The 16,932-nt window shown below is 36.0% G+C and overlaps 1 protein-coding gene across 4 annotated transcripts in view; it reads left to right on the top strand.

The window, feature by feature from the left end:
* Positions 1-12,363, top strand: part of BANK1 (B cell scaffold protein with ankyrin repeats 1) — a 138,115-nt gene extending 125,752 nt beyond the window's left edge. For all 4 annotated transcript variants that reach the window (XM_039350712.1, XM_039350711.1, XM_039350714.1 and 1 more), the window contains 4 exons: positions 4,830-4,898; positions 9,089-9,154; positions 9,945-10,120; positions 11,419-12,363. In XM_039350712.1, coding sequence (XP_039206646.1) covers positions 4,830-4,898; positions 9,089-9,154; positions 9,945-10,120; positions 11,419-11,472 — 365 coding nt within the window. In that variant the 3' untranslated portion in view covers positions 11,473-12,363. The remainder of the gene's footprint in view (positions 1-4,829; positions 4,899-9,088; positions 9,155-9,944; positions 10,121-11,418) is intronic.
* Positions 12,364-16,932: the final 4,569 nt, after the last annotated feature.

Genomic DNA, 16,932 nt, shown 5'->3' with positions numbered 1-16,932 from the left:
GAAGCCATATGGGTATGCAAAAAACCTGTCTATTACCAAGCACAGAAATAAAGTCCAGTTCTAGAGGTATAAGGAAGGTCGCACACCTAGCAAAATTTATACCACAAGTAGGCAAATCAGTACCCTCCAGATGTTTTGAACTTCAGTTCTTATTAATTCATGCTAAATTGACCAATGGCAAGGAAAAATAGGAATTGTAATGCAAAACATCTGGGTTATATCAGCTTCCCTGTCCCTACTTTAAATGGAAGAGGGGAACCCCAGCTCTCTACATTGTGAAGCTTATAGTAAGAAATAGTAGAAACAATTTGGATCACTAAGTCAATCTGCCAACAATTTGCCAACAATGGAATTTGCCAACAATGAGAATCACACATATTAGAACAAATGCAAAGTTATAGACTTTATTAGTACCCCTACCCTTGAACCAGTTAGAATAGAAAAACCATTAACACAGAGAGCAAACAAGCAAATTGAATCATGCTAATTTATGCAGTATATGGGATACTTAGTGCTTTCTGAACTTAGTTATTTTTTTGCAGATGTTTCATTACCAAACTAGATATCATCAGTACAAAATCAGTACATTTTATATAGTAGTGGCTTGCCCTGTCGATATTGGTGGAAAGAGGTCTTGATAATTCCTCAATTAGGCTGTTGTTTACTGTTAGCTTTATTTATATGTACTTTTGAGAATAATTGTGCCCATTTATCTATCATGATTTCCCATAGACCTAATGTGAGCTTTCAAAAATAAAATGTTGGGGATTCCCAATTCACTTAAAAATCTAAAATTCTTTAAAGAAAAAGAAAAAAGTTTGCTTGGAGCATAAACATTTATAGATAATGTGGAATGCCACCATTTTCATTTTTAGCAAGGAAACTACTGTTCATCTGCAGATTGAAGGAAGCAAAGATGACAATCCTCTGACTAGTTTCTCATATTTAACTTGCATAGTACATAGAGATGTAAAGATCAGTTCAGGAAAGGGAAAATATGCAAATACCACATTTTTTCCGATTTTATTTCAGTCCACAAGATTGAACAGTCCACAACTGTTCTTCTTTAGAGAGCTATATAATTATCCTTTTTGCTATTGTCTATAATCTACATAGGATAAATATTGTATGATTTAGCAACATCACATCAAGATCCAATCAGCTCTACATCCACTAGAGTGCACTTTAAATCTATCCCCTTTCCATTTTTAAGAGGTGGGTTTTTCATTTTTATTGTTCATTAAATCATTGCAATAATGGCTCCTATTCTATGGTGTCAGGGAAATATTTGAGAAAGTATATTATTTCCTTATGCATTGTAAAGGTTGCTGTGTATTGGCTCAGGCATACCATCCTAGGAAGCTAAAGTTAGTATCATTTAACTACAGACAGGTGCAGCTTTGCTTATAGCTTAGCTATGACTTTTCAGAACTGTTTCAGGCCTGAGGGAGCTGCTTCAGTGTCTGTTCTGGGTGACTCATTGACATCCCAGATACAGTTGATAGTGTGAAAAATCTGCCATTTGAAGTTCATGCTTATAATTAAAAGTCTGTTTCAGCCCATTTTCCAATAGGCATGTGAGCTACAATTCAAAGTCACATACATACTCTCTTCCTCAGAAATGGACTTGATGTGGTCACCAAAAATAAAGCTTATGTCCAAGTTATTGTGCAGAATAACAGAACAATAGAGTTAGAAGGGACATTGGAAGTCTTCTAGTCCAACCGTCTGCTCAGCCAGGAGATCCTATAAGATTTCAGACAAATGGTTGTCCAATCTCTTCTTTAAAATCTCCAGTGTTGGAGCACCCACAATTTCTAGAGGCAAATCATTCCACTAATTAATTGTTCTGACTGTCTGAAAAATTGTCCTTAATTCTAGGTTGGATCTCTCCTTGATTAGTTTCCATCCATTGTTTCTTGTCCTACATTCAGGTACTTTGGAGAAAAGGTTGACTCCTTCTTCTTTATGGCACCCTGAGATATTGGAACACTGTTGTCATGTCACTCCTAGTCCTTCCTTTTGTTAAACTAGACATACCCAATTCCTGCAACTGTTTAGCCTCCAGTCCCCTAATCATCTTTGTTGCTCTTTTCTGCACTCTTTTTAGAGTCTCAACATCTTTTTTATATTGCGGCAATCAAAACTAAATGCAATATTCCAAGGGTGGCCTTACCAAGGCATTATAAAGTGGTACTAACACTTCAAAAAGATTTAATTTTAATGTCATGGTATTTGTAGATCAAATTTTCATGTCTGCGATGGTGACCAAGAACATGTCCCAATTTTTAGGTCTACACATGCAGCAGATTATTCTTCTGTTGAATTTAATCTTTTGAGGAACTGATAATCTAAACTAGAGAGTTATATGTGATTTTTTAAATCATGAACAGACCATACTCCCATTAGCCAGAAACTGGAGAGACAAATCTCAAAAGCATTGTGCACTACCAATTAAAGTTATTCTTCCTTGATATTTGGTAGATACCCACACTATTTTGGGGGAAGTTTTTATCTTACCTTATAGCAGTGCTTCTCAATTATTTTCTGTCATGCCCCCCTAGGAAGAAGAAAACATTTCGTGCCCCCCGCGCGACTGTAAAAAATTTTTTTCTGTACAGAGGACCGATTTCCGGGTCTAAAAGTCACACGGGCGGGTTTGGCCAATCAGGATAGAGCATCATGTCTATCCAATCGGGTCCTTTGCATGTGTCACATGCGTTGGCGGTCATGTTGTCCTCCGCGTCGGGCTGCCGTTTGCGAGTGAGTTGGATGATCCGATCTAGAAATCCAATATGACAGTATTTGCCGAGGTCAAATGAGCCCCCCTTTACGGAGCCTCGCGACCCCCCTGGGGGGCGCGCCCCACTATTTGAGAAGCACTGCCTTATAGTGATATCACATAACTCTGGGAATTTGTGGAATATTGAAATAATGTGAACAATTGAACTTATTCATATTGTTCTTTCTCTTTTGGTAGTAATAAGTCAATCTTATATTTGAAAAAATTGAGGGCAATACAAAAGGACAAGTATCAAACTATTTAAAATATTAAGTGATCCACTTAAAAATATTTCTTCCTATAGCTATTACATTTCCTCAAAACAGTCATTCCTCAAGTCTCTTTCTTTAGCAGTAGGAGTCAAGTACTTCCTTTCCTTTCCTAATTTCATGAACTTAATACAATAATACCAATTAAGTCAAGAAAACCTCTTTTCATTTGAAGCTACATCATATAGCAAAGGATGCATGTTATAGAAGCTTACTTCCGTGTGTGTGCAGATCCAATCTAACTATGTCCAGAAACTGATTTTTTTCCTCTTCCCTCACCAACACAAGATTTTGTTGCCTGCTAAAACCATTTCCACAAAGATCCTGAATGTAAAATCATTAAAACAATGTGACTTTGATTTTTTAATTTTTTGTTTATTGTTTCTGTATTAAAAATTCTTACCAGAAATTCTATGGCTACAAACTGAAAATCAGGCTTGTCAGATGCTAGATTTTTCCTATCCTGCTCTAAGGAGTATAGAGTTGGTTTCTGACAGAAGGCCACCTGAAGAGACAAGAAGCATTTGAAATGTGGATTTATAGGCAGTTGTTACATATAAGCTGGGTTGACAAGATCAGAAATAAGGAGGTGATAAGCTGCCTGGGAAAGCCAAGGGAAATCATCAAAATAATTAAAAAATGAAAATTAGAATATTTCAGACATGTGATGCGACACCCAGAAAAGTATGGCATACTCCATTTAATCCTCCAGGGAAAGATTGAAGGCAAACGAGGTCCAGGCAGAAGAAGAACATTGTGGCTTCAAAATCTAAGGGACTGGTTTGGACAAAACTCAGCAGCGCTTTTTCGTGCGGTTGCTGATAAAACAGGATCGCCAACATGATCGCCCCCGTCTGATAACAGATATGGCACAATAGCAAGAAGAAGAAGATCGGTTAAAGGATTTTCTAATCAGGAGTGTTGTTGAATATATCTGCATCCCAGTACATAGCAATTTCTTGGAGATCACAGAATTTAATTACTAACTGAGTTACTTAATACAGGCCTTAATCCCATTAGGAAGAATGGAGTTGAATCAATCTGAGAGACCCAATGTATGTACACACACCCCTTACAATGCCATGGTATTGTAGCAAGGGTCTTATGTCTATAGTGTAGAATTTTCTGTAAAAAACCAGGCTGGACCAAGATAATCTTCACTAAATGTCAGTCTTAACTCCTGACTTTCATGTATTTCAGCATCAGACCTTGTAGTTTAAACATTGTGAGTCTAATCTGAAAAAAAGAGTCACATTCTTATCAGCCCCTCGTTTTCATGCATTCATCTAATCAACAAACTGAATTTGTACGCGAATCTGTTTAAAACCTTGGAGCCATATCATCTTAAGAAAGCTTCATATGCAATTTCTCATGATAGCATTAGAATCTCAATCCAGTCTTCCATTATATCCCTTTTCTTTTTCTCACTGAACCACTGGGCAGTAATAAAACAAAGCTAAAACAAAAAAAGTGTTCAAGCACTGTTGAGCCAAGTGAGCCACAATTAGGAAAGCATTTTGGAGTTGGGAGAATCCCTATCTATCAGAAGATAGAACAGCCATCTCAGTAAAAGGGAGGAATTGTGTAAAGGGAATTCAACTGGACAAAACTGTAGCATTCTAAAAAATAAAACCAATCGGCACTGTGGGCTTTCTTCTTATACTTTGTTTTTAAAAGTCTTAGGTTGTTCTATCAAGACATTAGAATTGTGATGCATAATCAGTTTTCTTGTTTTCCTGCTGCTACTAGTAACTTCTTAATTTGCTTTTTTGTTACAGTCTTTCAGCAAAAGCTGACTAGGACTCATGCTGGTAATGAGAAGCTGTTGAACGCTGTCAGGAAGCCAGGTACAGAATTAAATACTTTTGTCAATTTTGCTGTTTTTTAAAGTAATATAAATACAGTGTAATGGCAATACAGGATTCATTTCTCTTATTGTGTATAATCAGCCTGGCATGTTCAGCTATATTAGAACTGCAATTTGCCAAAATTCATAGCCAATATGATGAATGTACATTCTGGATGAGAACTGTAGGAATTTGCAGTCCCGGCACATCTGGAGAGAACCAGTTTGGATAAGGTGGGAATATAGCACGCAACAACTAACAGCACAACTATCTGTTATTTTTTTGGTTTCATCAATACAAACTATTACGCAGTCCTGGGATATAAATATGGAGAAGGCAGGCAGGATAGCCACTTTGAGGTCTGCAGACACAGAAGACCCCAGACATTCCTTCCATATTAAAAAAAAAACAAATTAAGTAACCAGCTGTTGCATTTGCTTAGACTGGATATGGAAGGACTAGCAGATCAAAGGAAAATAAAGTTTATATGCTTGGAGTCAGGTGGCATATAAATTATTATTATGGTCACACAGTCAACCAGATGTTTAGACTAGATTTGGCATTTTTGTCTACCTACCAAGGATCTGGGATAGGCATATCTTATTAGATAATATTAATAGTATCGTCACAGGATGTAAGCTGTTATCATCATCATCTAGGGGATGACAATTTCATTGCATACCAATCAAAGTGATTGCTAGATGGAACCAACAAGATCCAGAAAACCTTCTTTGCTGGCATTTAGTACATGTCTAGATGACTTGAAAGTAAAATGTAATGATTTTCTCATTGTAAACTTTCAATTTCTCACTGGCTCCTAGCCTAATATTAGAAAAAGATAGGCTATAGATTACCCCAAATTCTTAAAATCACCTCCACCTTCTAAAATTTTCCTGTCCTGGCAGAGAGGATACATATATAATTGATTATACTTCTGTACAGTTTTATAAGTGGGTGTAATTGCTTGGGGAAATTCCTGGGGTTGGAACCATATAGTTCCATATATATAGTAAATCCAATAATTTATATTCTGCTGGGTTTACTATAGAATCCTTCTTGTTAAAAGGAAAGTTAATTTTAACCATTTTGTTCTTTTATACATTAATACATTATATTAAATATTAATATAATAGTATCTGCTAAAATTATCTTCTAATATATCTATTATATTTCCCTGGGTAACCCACCACTAATAATTTTGAAATTTGGCACTTCTAGGAGGCATATAGACATTTAAGTTATTGAGATAGGCTCATTTATTATTATGAATATCATTATCTGCAGGGGCGAGACTAGCCCATTTTTTTAGATGCCTTCAGATTCTACTTTCTGTCAACAAAATAGCATAAAAGAACATTCCATAGAATGTGGTTTCCTTGATCTAAATTCTGCTAAATAAATTACATCCATCTGACTTTCTGGGATCCTAGTTTCTTGTAGACACACTATGTCATGTAATTTAATAAGTTTAAGAAATTTGTATCAACAATTTGAATATTCCAGCATGTTATATTTGAAACCATGATGGATAAACCATTTGAAATTGCACAGCTTAATTGTGATTTGATATGTGAGTTCTTCTTCTTAATTGTAGAATCAAGAAGACACTTTGTATTTACAACTTAAGCACTATAGTGTCAACTTGATTGATTTGATTATGGGAAGTTTATTTCTCTCTTGTTCTTTTACTGCCAATAACTTCATGTTTTGAACTGGATTTCACTATTGGAGCACAGAGTAATTTCATCAGAGATCATTAGACTAATGGCAATGGTTTGTTTATTAACCAACAGAAGATACCTCTGAGTCTCCTACTAACTGAGTGATACTGCAGGTAGATCTTAAAAAACTAAGTGCAAGTTGGTCATAGGCCTTTATCTGTAAGAGAAGAGTCTGTCTCTTGAAAAGTGGGGCTATATAAATTTTCATACAGAGACATTTAATTCATGGACCGTTGCCCTTTAGATAACTATACCAGTTAATTAACTTTAGGAGCTATCCTTAAAAAGACAGGTTTTTTTCCTTTTCCCTCCAAGGAGCAGGGTCAATATCATGTACTGTAAAGCATCATATAGAGATGCATAACTTAATGTAGCATCTTTCTGTGCTTAAGGAAAGGAGGATTGTATATATCATTCTGATATATTCTATGCATCTCTTCCTTCAGTACCACTGACCATCAAGATCTGGATATCCCTTAAACCTCATGCCCAGTATCTAGTCATGTAAAGCACAATGGTCCATGAGACATAGTAATATATATTTTGATGACTCCCAATAAGGATAAAAATGGTCATTATTGCCTCCTGGTAGTTAGTATTCCTTTTCCTTTCCATCAGCAAATGGAGTAAATATTGTCCATTTTCCCTACATGGATGAAGTAACAGGGTTTTTTTTTTTAAGAAAAAATGTTGCTGTCAAGTCAGTGTTGGCTCCTGGTGACTATCTGCACAGGTTCCTGCAGTTTTCTTAGCAAAATTTGGAAATAGTTTTATATTGGCTCCTTCCTAGGGCTGAGAGTGATTGGCTCAATATAACACAGCTGGCTTTATACCTGACTATGGGTCTAATACTCTTCTGAAAGAGCATTAAACAATGTACAAAAATAGCCCAGTTGTCAGCATACAGGAAAGGTATGAATGAAATGGGAGGAAACTATCCATAAAGAGCCAGCCTTATCCCCGATCACTCTCACAATGGTAGGGCAGTGTGCTTAAGCATCCAGAGGTAGCCTGTATAGTATGCAAAATTGTATAAAAGTGCACAAAATGGCACTTCCACTTTTCACAATTATAATAAAACCCATAAAAATCAGCAGAACTCTTCAGTGACAGAACCAATAATGCACAAGTGGCAAAATGCAGCCCACTTTTCCAATTTAAGTTGATGCTTTTGGAGGCATTGACCCAGAATTTTTTGAAGAATGCACAAGTCCTCTATTTAAAGTACAGGTGTAACCTAGCATTTATTCAAAAGAGTCCTAACTGAGTATACACAAGAAGCCAATGTTTTATCTGGCAAGTCTTAGCCACATCATCAGTAAAATGTACTAGATCTTATCCATAGCCAAAATTGTGTCAGAAGAAGAGGAAAACATTTCTCTCAAATTACAACTAAAGACAATTTTAAGCTGTCTCAGCAATGGTCTATGGATGCAGCAAGAATACTTTATGCATAAAATGGAAGGATACTTTAATTCCCACAATGGACAAATGCCTGCAAAAGTTGATGGAGTTCACAGAGATTACTAAATTGACTGTTTTGATTAAAGAAAAGAATACAATTAATTTTGTTTCTACTTGGAAACCACTTTTGGATTTTGGGCTTGAGGTGGAAAAAAATGAAACTTTGATTTTGGGCTTTGCTGACTAGATAGGTTTGTTGTTATAGAAATGGCTAGTATATATTATTATGTAAAGTTTAAAAATTGAGATTGTATGTTATTACCTTATTCTACTGCACCAAAAGGAGTTGGAAGTCAATGCTTTTCTTTGTTTTTTTTCCCTTTATCCTACAGTTTTTCCTGTTCCCCTTTTCCTTTCCTGTTTTCCCATTATTTTCATTTTTTTTATATCTCTGTATTTTACATTTTGATAAACTAATGAAATAGTTAAATCACTAGCAATGGCCTGTGGATGAAGACATAGCATAAAAATGGTTACCAGGGCATGTCTTAACCAGAAAACAGGAGGGTATTCAGTGTAGGCACCCAATGGTATCAGTAAAATCAGACCTGTCCCCTTTAATGTTCCTCATAGTTATCTAACCAGTCCTACCTCAGCCACAGAAGAACCTCCAAACTGGATCTTTAAAAGCAGGCAGGCTTGTATAGGAAGCAACTACTCTTTAATTAGTGTGAACTTAAGCCATCCAGAGCTCTGACAACATATTGGTTTATTCTACTACATCATTTGCTGTGACTCATTTTTGCAACATGCAGACTTACAGACAATTTTTTATCTTCTCTACATAGTTGAATATAATTTGCTTAGAAAAGAAAAAGAACACAGGAATATCTTTGGAAATGTGTGACAGAGATTTTATTTGATTTCTGCAGGACACTATCGTGATAGTTCTACATTTTCTGTTTTTATTTTTTGAACCAAGCCACCCACCCTTAATGTAATGTGTCAGTACTTCCTGACTTGTGTTTCATAATTAGCTAATGGCATTGTGCTATCTCTTTACAGGAACTCCAATGGCAACTAAATTTAATGAGAGTGAATTAATCAAAGAAATGGCCATGAAACTGAATGGTAGATATAGAATTCTCTCTCTCTGTCTCCCTCTCTCTCTCTCTCTCTTTCTCTCTCTCTCCCTCTCTCTCTCTCTCTCTTACTTTCTCTCTCTCTCTGACTTACACACACACACACACACACACACACTCACACACCAACTAGATATTACTTTTTCACAATTCAATGTAGTATGAATAAGTTTATTTATCAATTAAATCTAGAATATCAAAATATATTCTAATATCTCAATTAGATGTTGAGCATGGGACAAATTTGTTTCTGAACAGAGTGAAGGTAGTTTGCTGATGATGAGTGAAGAATGAGGCATATGGCTAAATGTCCTATTGATTAGTAACTTTGAAGAAGGATAAAATAATTTGCCTCTGAGAACTAGGCCTTACTGGACAATATCCAGTAGGTCCCAGAGCCATCTGGGGACCCCAGACATCTGTTTTTATGGTTCTTAGTGAAACTACTGAAAAGAAGCAGCACAATTTCCCAACATTTTAGTTAGAAAACATTGAAAATTATAGTGTGGCCCTTAAAGCATTGTGAAAGTGATTAGGAAACACACAAATGCACAAACACACACACATATACAAGCAAAACAAAACCAGGGATAAAAATTCTGGCCCATTCACAAAAGTTTTCATCTTTTGCTCTCCAAATATTATACCCAAATGTGGCTCGTCCCATGTGTTCAGAAATAGCAATGCTGTGTTGAGATGGATTGTATCTCACTTCCTTACCAAGAAATCCAAGGATGCTTTTGATGATTTTCCCTCATCATTTCCATTCGCTTCTGCAGACAGAAGTTATGAGGACAAGGTCACATACACCATTGTCAAGCCCAAAATCCCACCAAGCCAGGAAGAACACCTCTTGTTCCAACAGCAATTGAAAAAGGGAAACAGTTCCATGGTTGAAATTCAGAAACTCAAGCACTGGCAAATCCATACAAATAGACCAGAAACTACTCAGCAGGTAAATTATTCATAGATCTTGCCAATATTAATACTGAACGTTTGAGGATAACATTTGGACCACTGCCAATAAATGGAATTTGTATTCCTTGAGTGTCAAATGTAAAATCCTTCTTCTGGAATAATTATTGCTATTAAATGTGACACTGGGTTGTTCAAATGCTCAGATAAAGCTCAGCAAAAAAAGTCTTTTGGCTGCAGCAGTGTTTACCAAATTTGCAGGCAGGAAAATGGGGTGAAAGAAAATGTAAACAAATTCATAAGGCGAGGACTTCCACCTGGGCAGTAGCCTCAGTGGAAGAAGTTCCCTCCTGTTGTTGTCCCTTTTATTGATATATGGGTAGCGGAAAGGCTATAAGCTACTGGAGAGCTGTCCAAACAATGGAAAATTGGCATTCAAAAATATGTCACTAAATAAGTGCAATAAAACTACTCTATTCTCTTTTGAAAGATCTTCTAAAAAAATTATCTGCCAGCAACTGAATGAGATATGATAAGGAAAAAATGCAAGACAACCGGTCTGCACAATATTAGTTAGAAGTATTGCCTCTATATTAACTTATGGCACTTGTACCTTGCCAATATTTCATTCCCCAATCCCTTAAAAATAATTTAAATTCAATATCAAATCAGCCAAAGTTCTTAATTTTTTATGATTTTATTCCATATATTTTTTGCTCTGTTTCTCTAAAGTGTTTAGAGTTATTGGCAGGCTGAAATAAGGTTGGGAAAATAAGGCAGAAATATTTTTGCCATTGGTCTAGGTTGCTTTCTGGGAATTATGAAGTAAATTGTAGTCCAACACTTCTGGAGTACTTTCTTCTGATTGAAACAGAAAAGATCAAGGTTGATCTCTTTAAAATAATTACTTTTGGCCTTGGGGAATGGATAGCAATAGCGATAATGTTTCAGTTTTTTTCTTGAATAACTTTTCTCCACAATTCATTTGGTAGCAAATAGTGAATTGAATAAGGAAAAAATGTTTTTATAAGGATTTCCTTTGGTATAACTTGGACTATTAAAAAGCTTGTTTTGAATAACCAACTGCTCTTAATGATTATTTTGTTTCTCTTGTTTCTGTGTTGTTTCTTATTAAAAACAATACGCCATTTCACAGATTCTATTCTCAAAAAATGTCAGAAGTGGAAAAGATGTATGGTAAATTACATGTTACAAGTATTAAAACTATGTTATGAAAGTGGCTTGACTAAATTAGTAAAGTCCATTGAAAGACTTCTCTAGATTTTTCCAGAATGTTGTAGGTAACTGCCAATTTTTGCCTTCTTATTATCATTCTAGGTGATGGGATATTTCAGGGAGCAACTCAATACAGACAATGAAAGTGGACTGTAATTTCCTTTACAGCAGGGATCATCAAACTTGGAATTCTTCAATCAATTGTGGGAAAGTTATTAAAGAAATAACTGAACTTCGATAGCACTGATGTCTTGATTTATGGATTTCAAATATAAATATTTATCTGGACAGTCTCTGATTTATTCTAACAAGTATTCATTCTGACAGTTGTTCCAGGAACCTAAAAAACATCCTAGTAGACATCAATAGATGCTATTCCCAAATAAACAGAGGAGGAAAAATTCTTTGGGACTTGATTTTTTTTCATAATTATGCAACTGATTCCTTTTGTATTATTTATTTAGTGTATGGTGATATTACAATTAGCCAAGTGACTACAGTGTTAGTCCAAAGTAGTTATTTGGCTGCTGATCTTTTTGGCAAATTGTATCTTATTGTCTCTTATTGGCACATTGGAATATAATCCTGTAGCAAAATCCAAATGAACAAAGAAATATATCTGTTAACGAAAAAAAAAAATCTCAAAATGTTTATATTGGAATATTTGAGTAAAAAAATATTCTATATACGGATAAATTGGTGGCAAAACTGCACATTTTATGACTGTGTATATCTTACAAAGATATACACATTATTATGCATAATAAAATGTAAAAAAATTATACTAACACTTTCCATCCAAATTACCAGAGAGAAACTCAGATGACCAATCAAGAAAAAATCCCACAAATTAAATCAAATCAAATCTTTATTGCGATAATAGACCAGCATAAGGAGGGTGAGTTACAGTCATTAAACATCCTAGAGAATCTAACAGAATTATTGTTGGTTTACAGGAGCTTAAAAGGTTAGTATGTGGAAGACTAGCATGTTTAAGAGCATTGTATGTGACAAACTAAGTGCTCATTAAATCTAATTTATAGCGCAGACTGTCATTTGATAAATTTTGAGTGCTGCTGAATATTGTATGCTGTAATAGTGTTGGTATCTGAAAGCGGCAGGATAGTGTATTTACACATGCATAGACACATACACAGAGAGAGAGAGAAAAAACACAAACACATACACAAATACATACGGATTGGATTTTTTTTCCATTCCTGACCAACAGTATCACTTTTATTCACAACTCAGATGATAAGTTATATTACAGGTAGTCCTTCACTTGCAACCACAATTAGGACCCAACTTCTGTCATTAATGCAATCGCTAAGTGTGTTGTGCCCAATTATTATTATCATTATTATGGATCATCGCACAGTCAGTCAGATGTTCAGACTGGATTTGGCATTTTGTCTACCTATCGAGTCCTTACCCAGGACCTGGGATAGGCAGTGTGGATGTTTGATGGTATTACAGATATAGTCGCAGGATGGAAGCAGTTCCTAGTAAGGCCGCCTTTTGCAATTGACTAATAGCAAATTTGTCAGTGCCAATGGTGTTCAAGTGGTGCTCCAGTTGTTTTGGGATTGCACCCAAGGAGCCTATGACTATTGGTACTACCCTTGCTTGCTTTTGCCACAGTCTTTCTATTTCTATTTGTAGGTCTTTGTATTTTGTTATCTTCTCCGGTTCTTTCTCGTCTATTCTGCTGTCTCCAGGCACTGCCACGTCCACTATCCAGACTTTTTTGTCTTTCTTATCGACAATTGTTAAGTCTGGGGTGTTATGTTGCAGGTGCTTGTCTGTTTGAATTCTGAAGTCCCAGAGCAGTTTAATTTTATCATTTTCTATGACTTTCTCTATTTTATGATCCCACCAGTTTTTGCTTACAGGCAAATGATATTTTTTGCAGATCTTCCAATGCACCATTGTTGCTACTTTGTCATGCCGCTGCTTATAGTCAGTCTGTGCAATCTTCTTGCAACAGCTTACCAGGTGGTCCACTGTTTCTTCAGCTTCTTTGCATAGGCGGCACTTATTGTCTGTTGCTGTCTTCTCAATTTTGACTTTATATGCATTTGTCCTTAAGGCTTGGCCTTGTGCAGCCAGAATTAGTCCCTCGGTCTCTTTCTTCAATTTTCCTGCTCTTAGCCATTGCCAGGTCTTGTTATTATCTGCTTTCCCAACTATTTTTTTAATGTATTGGCCATGTAGTGCTTTGTCTTCCTATTCCTCTATTCTGTTCTTCATTTGGTCTTTTTGTAGGCCAGTTTGGTCTCTCCAGTAGCCAGTAAGCCTTCCTGATATACTAATTTCAGTGCATCTTCATCATTTATTATTATTATTATTATTATTATTATTATTATTATTATTATTATTACTATTATTATTTTGCTGTCGCCATTGAGAAAATGACTGTGATTGTTAAATGAAACATTGACTTTGCTTGTTGGAAGCCAGCTGGGAAGGTCACAAATGGCAATCATGTGACCCTGTCATGAACACATGCTGGTTGCCATTGAATCACAATCATGTGACAACAGAGACATTGTGATAGTTGTTTGTGCAAGAACTGTTCATAAGTTAGGTTTTTTTCCCCATATTGCTATAAATTCAATGCTAAATAAATAGTCATGAATCAATAACTACCTGTAGTTTGATCCTATTTTACTTTAGGGCTACGCAGAACATTTGATTAGAAACCATATACTAAATGTGGATGGTTTAGACTAGCTTTTATTTTTCTTGGATTTTTTAATGTAGTTTATCTTATTTCAAATAAAAAGAGCTAGAGAGTTTCTCTAACAAATGTTGGAATGGATGGCATAGCTTCATAGAACTCTTCCAGAGGGTGTTGTTAAGGGCAAAATGGTGCTGATCTCATGGAACCACTTTCTGTAGTATCTAATTGATGTGGGTCTCTTAAACATGGAGAAAAAATATCCACTAAAATAAACCATGGTTGGAAATTTGACAGAAAGGTGCCACCAACAAAGCCGCAGAGCTTCAGGATAACTTCAGACAAACAGGATGATTTTTTTCAGAATATGTCCATTTTTTCAGAGTAAGGGTTTTTGGAAACTGCATTATACAAAGAAACAGTCTGGTGTAGTGGTTAAGGCACAAGAGTAGAAACTGGGAGATTGTTACTTCTAGTCTTGCCTTAGGCACAAAGCTATAAGAATGAAACAGTGGCAAAGTATTCCATTTTCTAGGCACTATTTCAAAATCTATCTAGTCCAGCAGTCAGCAGGAGACAAAAAGTATATTATAGTAAATAAACTGCACTAAGATTATTTATTCCATGACCCTTTCCTGATAGGACTATCAGAATTAAATAAAGTTCTCATAACAAAACTATTAAAGGATTTTTTAACACAAAACATTTATTTATAAGAAGAGGCCAAAACAATCTAGGTCAGGGGTGTTAAACTGGCGGTCCATGGGGCAGATGCGTCATGTGCAGGCCACGCCTACCCCGGCTCCGCAAAGGCAAAACGCTATACGTCATGATATGTCATGTGACATGATCGGGTTTGATACCCGTGATCTAGGTGCTAAAAGTACTACATGCTATTTGAAAATAAGTTATGTATCAATATTTTCAATGTATCAATATTAAACACTTCTTCTTCATATCCATTATCAGATGTTGGCGATCATGTTGGCAATCCTGTTTTTATCAGCAGCTGCACAAAAAAAAGTGCTGCTGAGTTTTATCCAAACCAATCCCTTAGATTTTGAAGCCATGATGCTCTTCTTCTGCCTGGACCTCATTTGCCTTCAATCTTTCCCTGAAGGATTAAATGGAGTATGCCATATTTTTCTGGGTGTCGCATCACATATCCGAAATATTCTAATTTTCATTTTTTAATTGTTTTGATGATTTCCCTTGGCTTTCCCAGGCAGCTAATCACCTCCTCATTTCTGATCTTGTCAACCCAGCTTATACGAAACAGCCGCCTGTAAATCCACATTTCAAATGCTTCTAGTCTCTTCAGGTGGCCTTCTGTCAGAGACCAGCTCTCTATTCCATAGAGCAGGATAGAAAAAATATACCATCTGACAAGCCTGATTTTCAGTCTTAGGCTTATGTCTTGACTGCAGAAGACCTTTTTCATTTTGAAGAATGCTGTTTGAGCTTTCTCTGTCCTAATCTTTACTTCAGTGGTCATGTCCCAGCTTTCATGTAAATTAGAACTGAGATGCGTGATCCTTTCAACTTGTTCAATTTTAGGAGCTATCCTTAAAAAGACAATTTTTTTCCTTTTCCCTCCAAGGAGCAGGGTCAATATCATGTACTGTAAAGCATCATATAGAGATGCATAACTTAATGTAGCATCTTTCTGTGCTTAAGGAAAGGAGGATTGTATATATCATTCTGATATATTCTATGCATCTCTTCCTTCAGTACCACTGACTATCAGGATCTGGATATCCCTTAAACCTCATGCCCAGTATCTAGTCATGTAAAGCACAATGGTCCATGAGGTGTTAAGCTTCAAGCTGTATTTTTAAGATATTTCTTTGACTGTTGATGAGGAGCTGAAGGTCTTCATGCTTACTGGCAAGCAGAACTGTATCATCAGCATACCTTAAATTGTTGATCCAAACACCGTTTACTTTGATACAAGCATCGATGTTCTCCAGTGCCTCGGAGAGTAGACACTAGAAATGCTAATTTTTGAACCTAGGCCAATAATTAAAAAAGAAAAGGTAATATTTCAAAAAAAAAAAAAAATCACCGGATATCTCTCCTACTGTGGAGTTGCTTCATGAAAAGCTCAGATATATGTCCCTGCCTTAGAAAAAAGTAACTGACAGAATTTGACAGTTGCCTTTCCACAATATTTATTCCAATATGTTTAGAGAGAAATTATTTGAGATCTAAAAGAAGCCGCTCTTTTGTCAACAGGAGATGTATTAAGCACCTGGGGGGGTGTTAAAGATCACAAAGAAAGTAAATCATCTTGGTTTAAGGGCAATTAAAAGGATTTTTGTGTTTTCACTGTGGTGCACTTATTTAAGACTTCCACTAAAGCAAGCATGTCAAACTCGTGACGTCACATGACATCATGCAACGTATCGGGCCGGTTTTGCCATTGCCGGCAATGGGGTGGGCGTGGCTTCCACGTGACGTGTCTGGCCCACGGGTCTGCAGTTTGACACCCCTGCACTAAAGCCTTCATATATTTCCCATCTTAAAAAGGCAAGAAATAGTGCATTTAATGGTGCCATCACTTTTCCGTATCCATGGTCAGAGACAGCTCTAAACTTGCCGAGGGCCCCTGGTCCTACAAAGTGCCTCCTCCTATTAAGAGGATGTGACTTATAGCCTGCAAAATATTTCTTGGGTATAAAGTATTAAAATGTAAATAGAAAACAATCCTGTATTTATGAAATGTGTGGCAGCATTTTCTTTAGGTAACCAACTTCTCTAATATTTCCAGACATGGACAGAAGCATCTGCCAAAAATGCATAGCTCTAAATATAGATTTTACTTTGAAGCATAAGGAAAGCAGGCTTTCAGATTTACAGTATATAGCTTTTGAGATTTAAATATTTCTAAACCCTCTTAGGCACATTATAGCAATAAATGTCATAGTTGGAAA

This window comes from Crotalus tigris, unplaced genomic scaffold, assembly GCF_016545835.1.
Source record: "Crotalus tigris isolate CLP2741 ecotype Arizona unplaced genomic scaffold, ASM1654583v1 scf7180000018350.1424685, whole genome shotgun sequence".
NCBI lineage: Eukaryota > Metazoa > Chordata > Lepidosauria > Squamata > Viperidae > Crotalus > Crotalus tigris.
The sequence above is the reverse complement of the archived record's forward strand: the minus strand, read 5'-3'. Positions and strand labels throughout refer to the sequence as shown.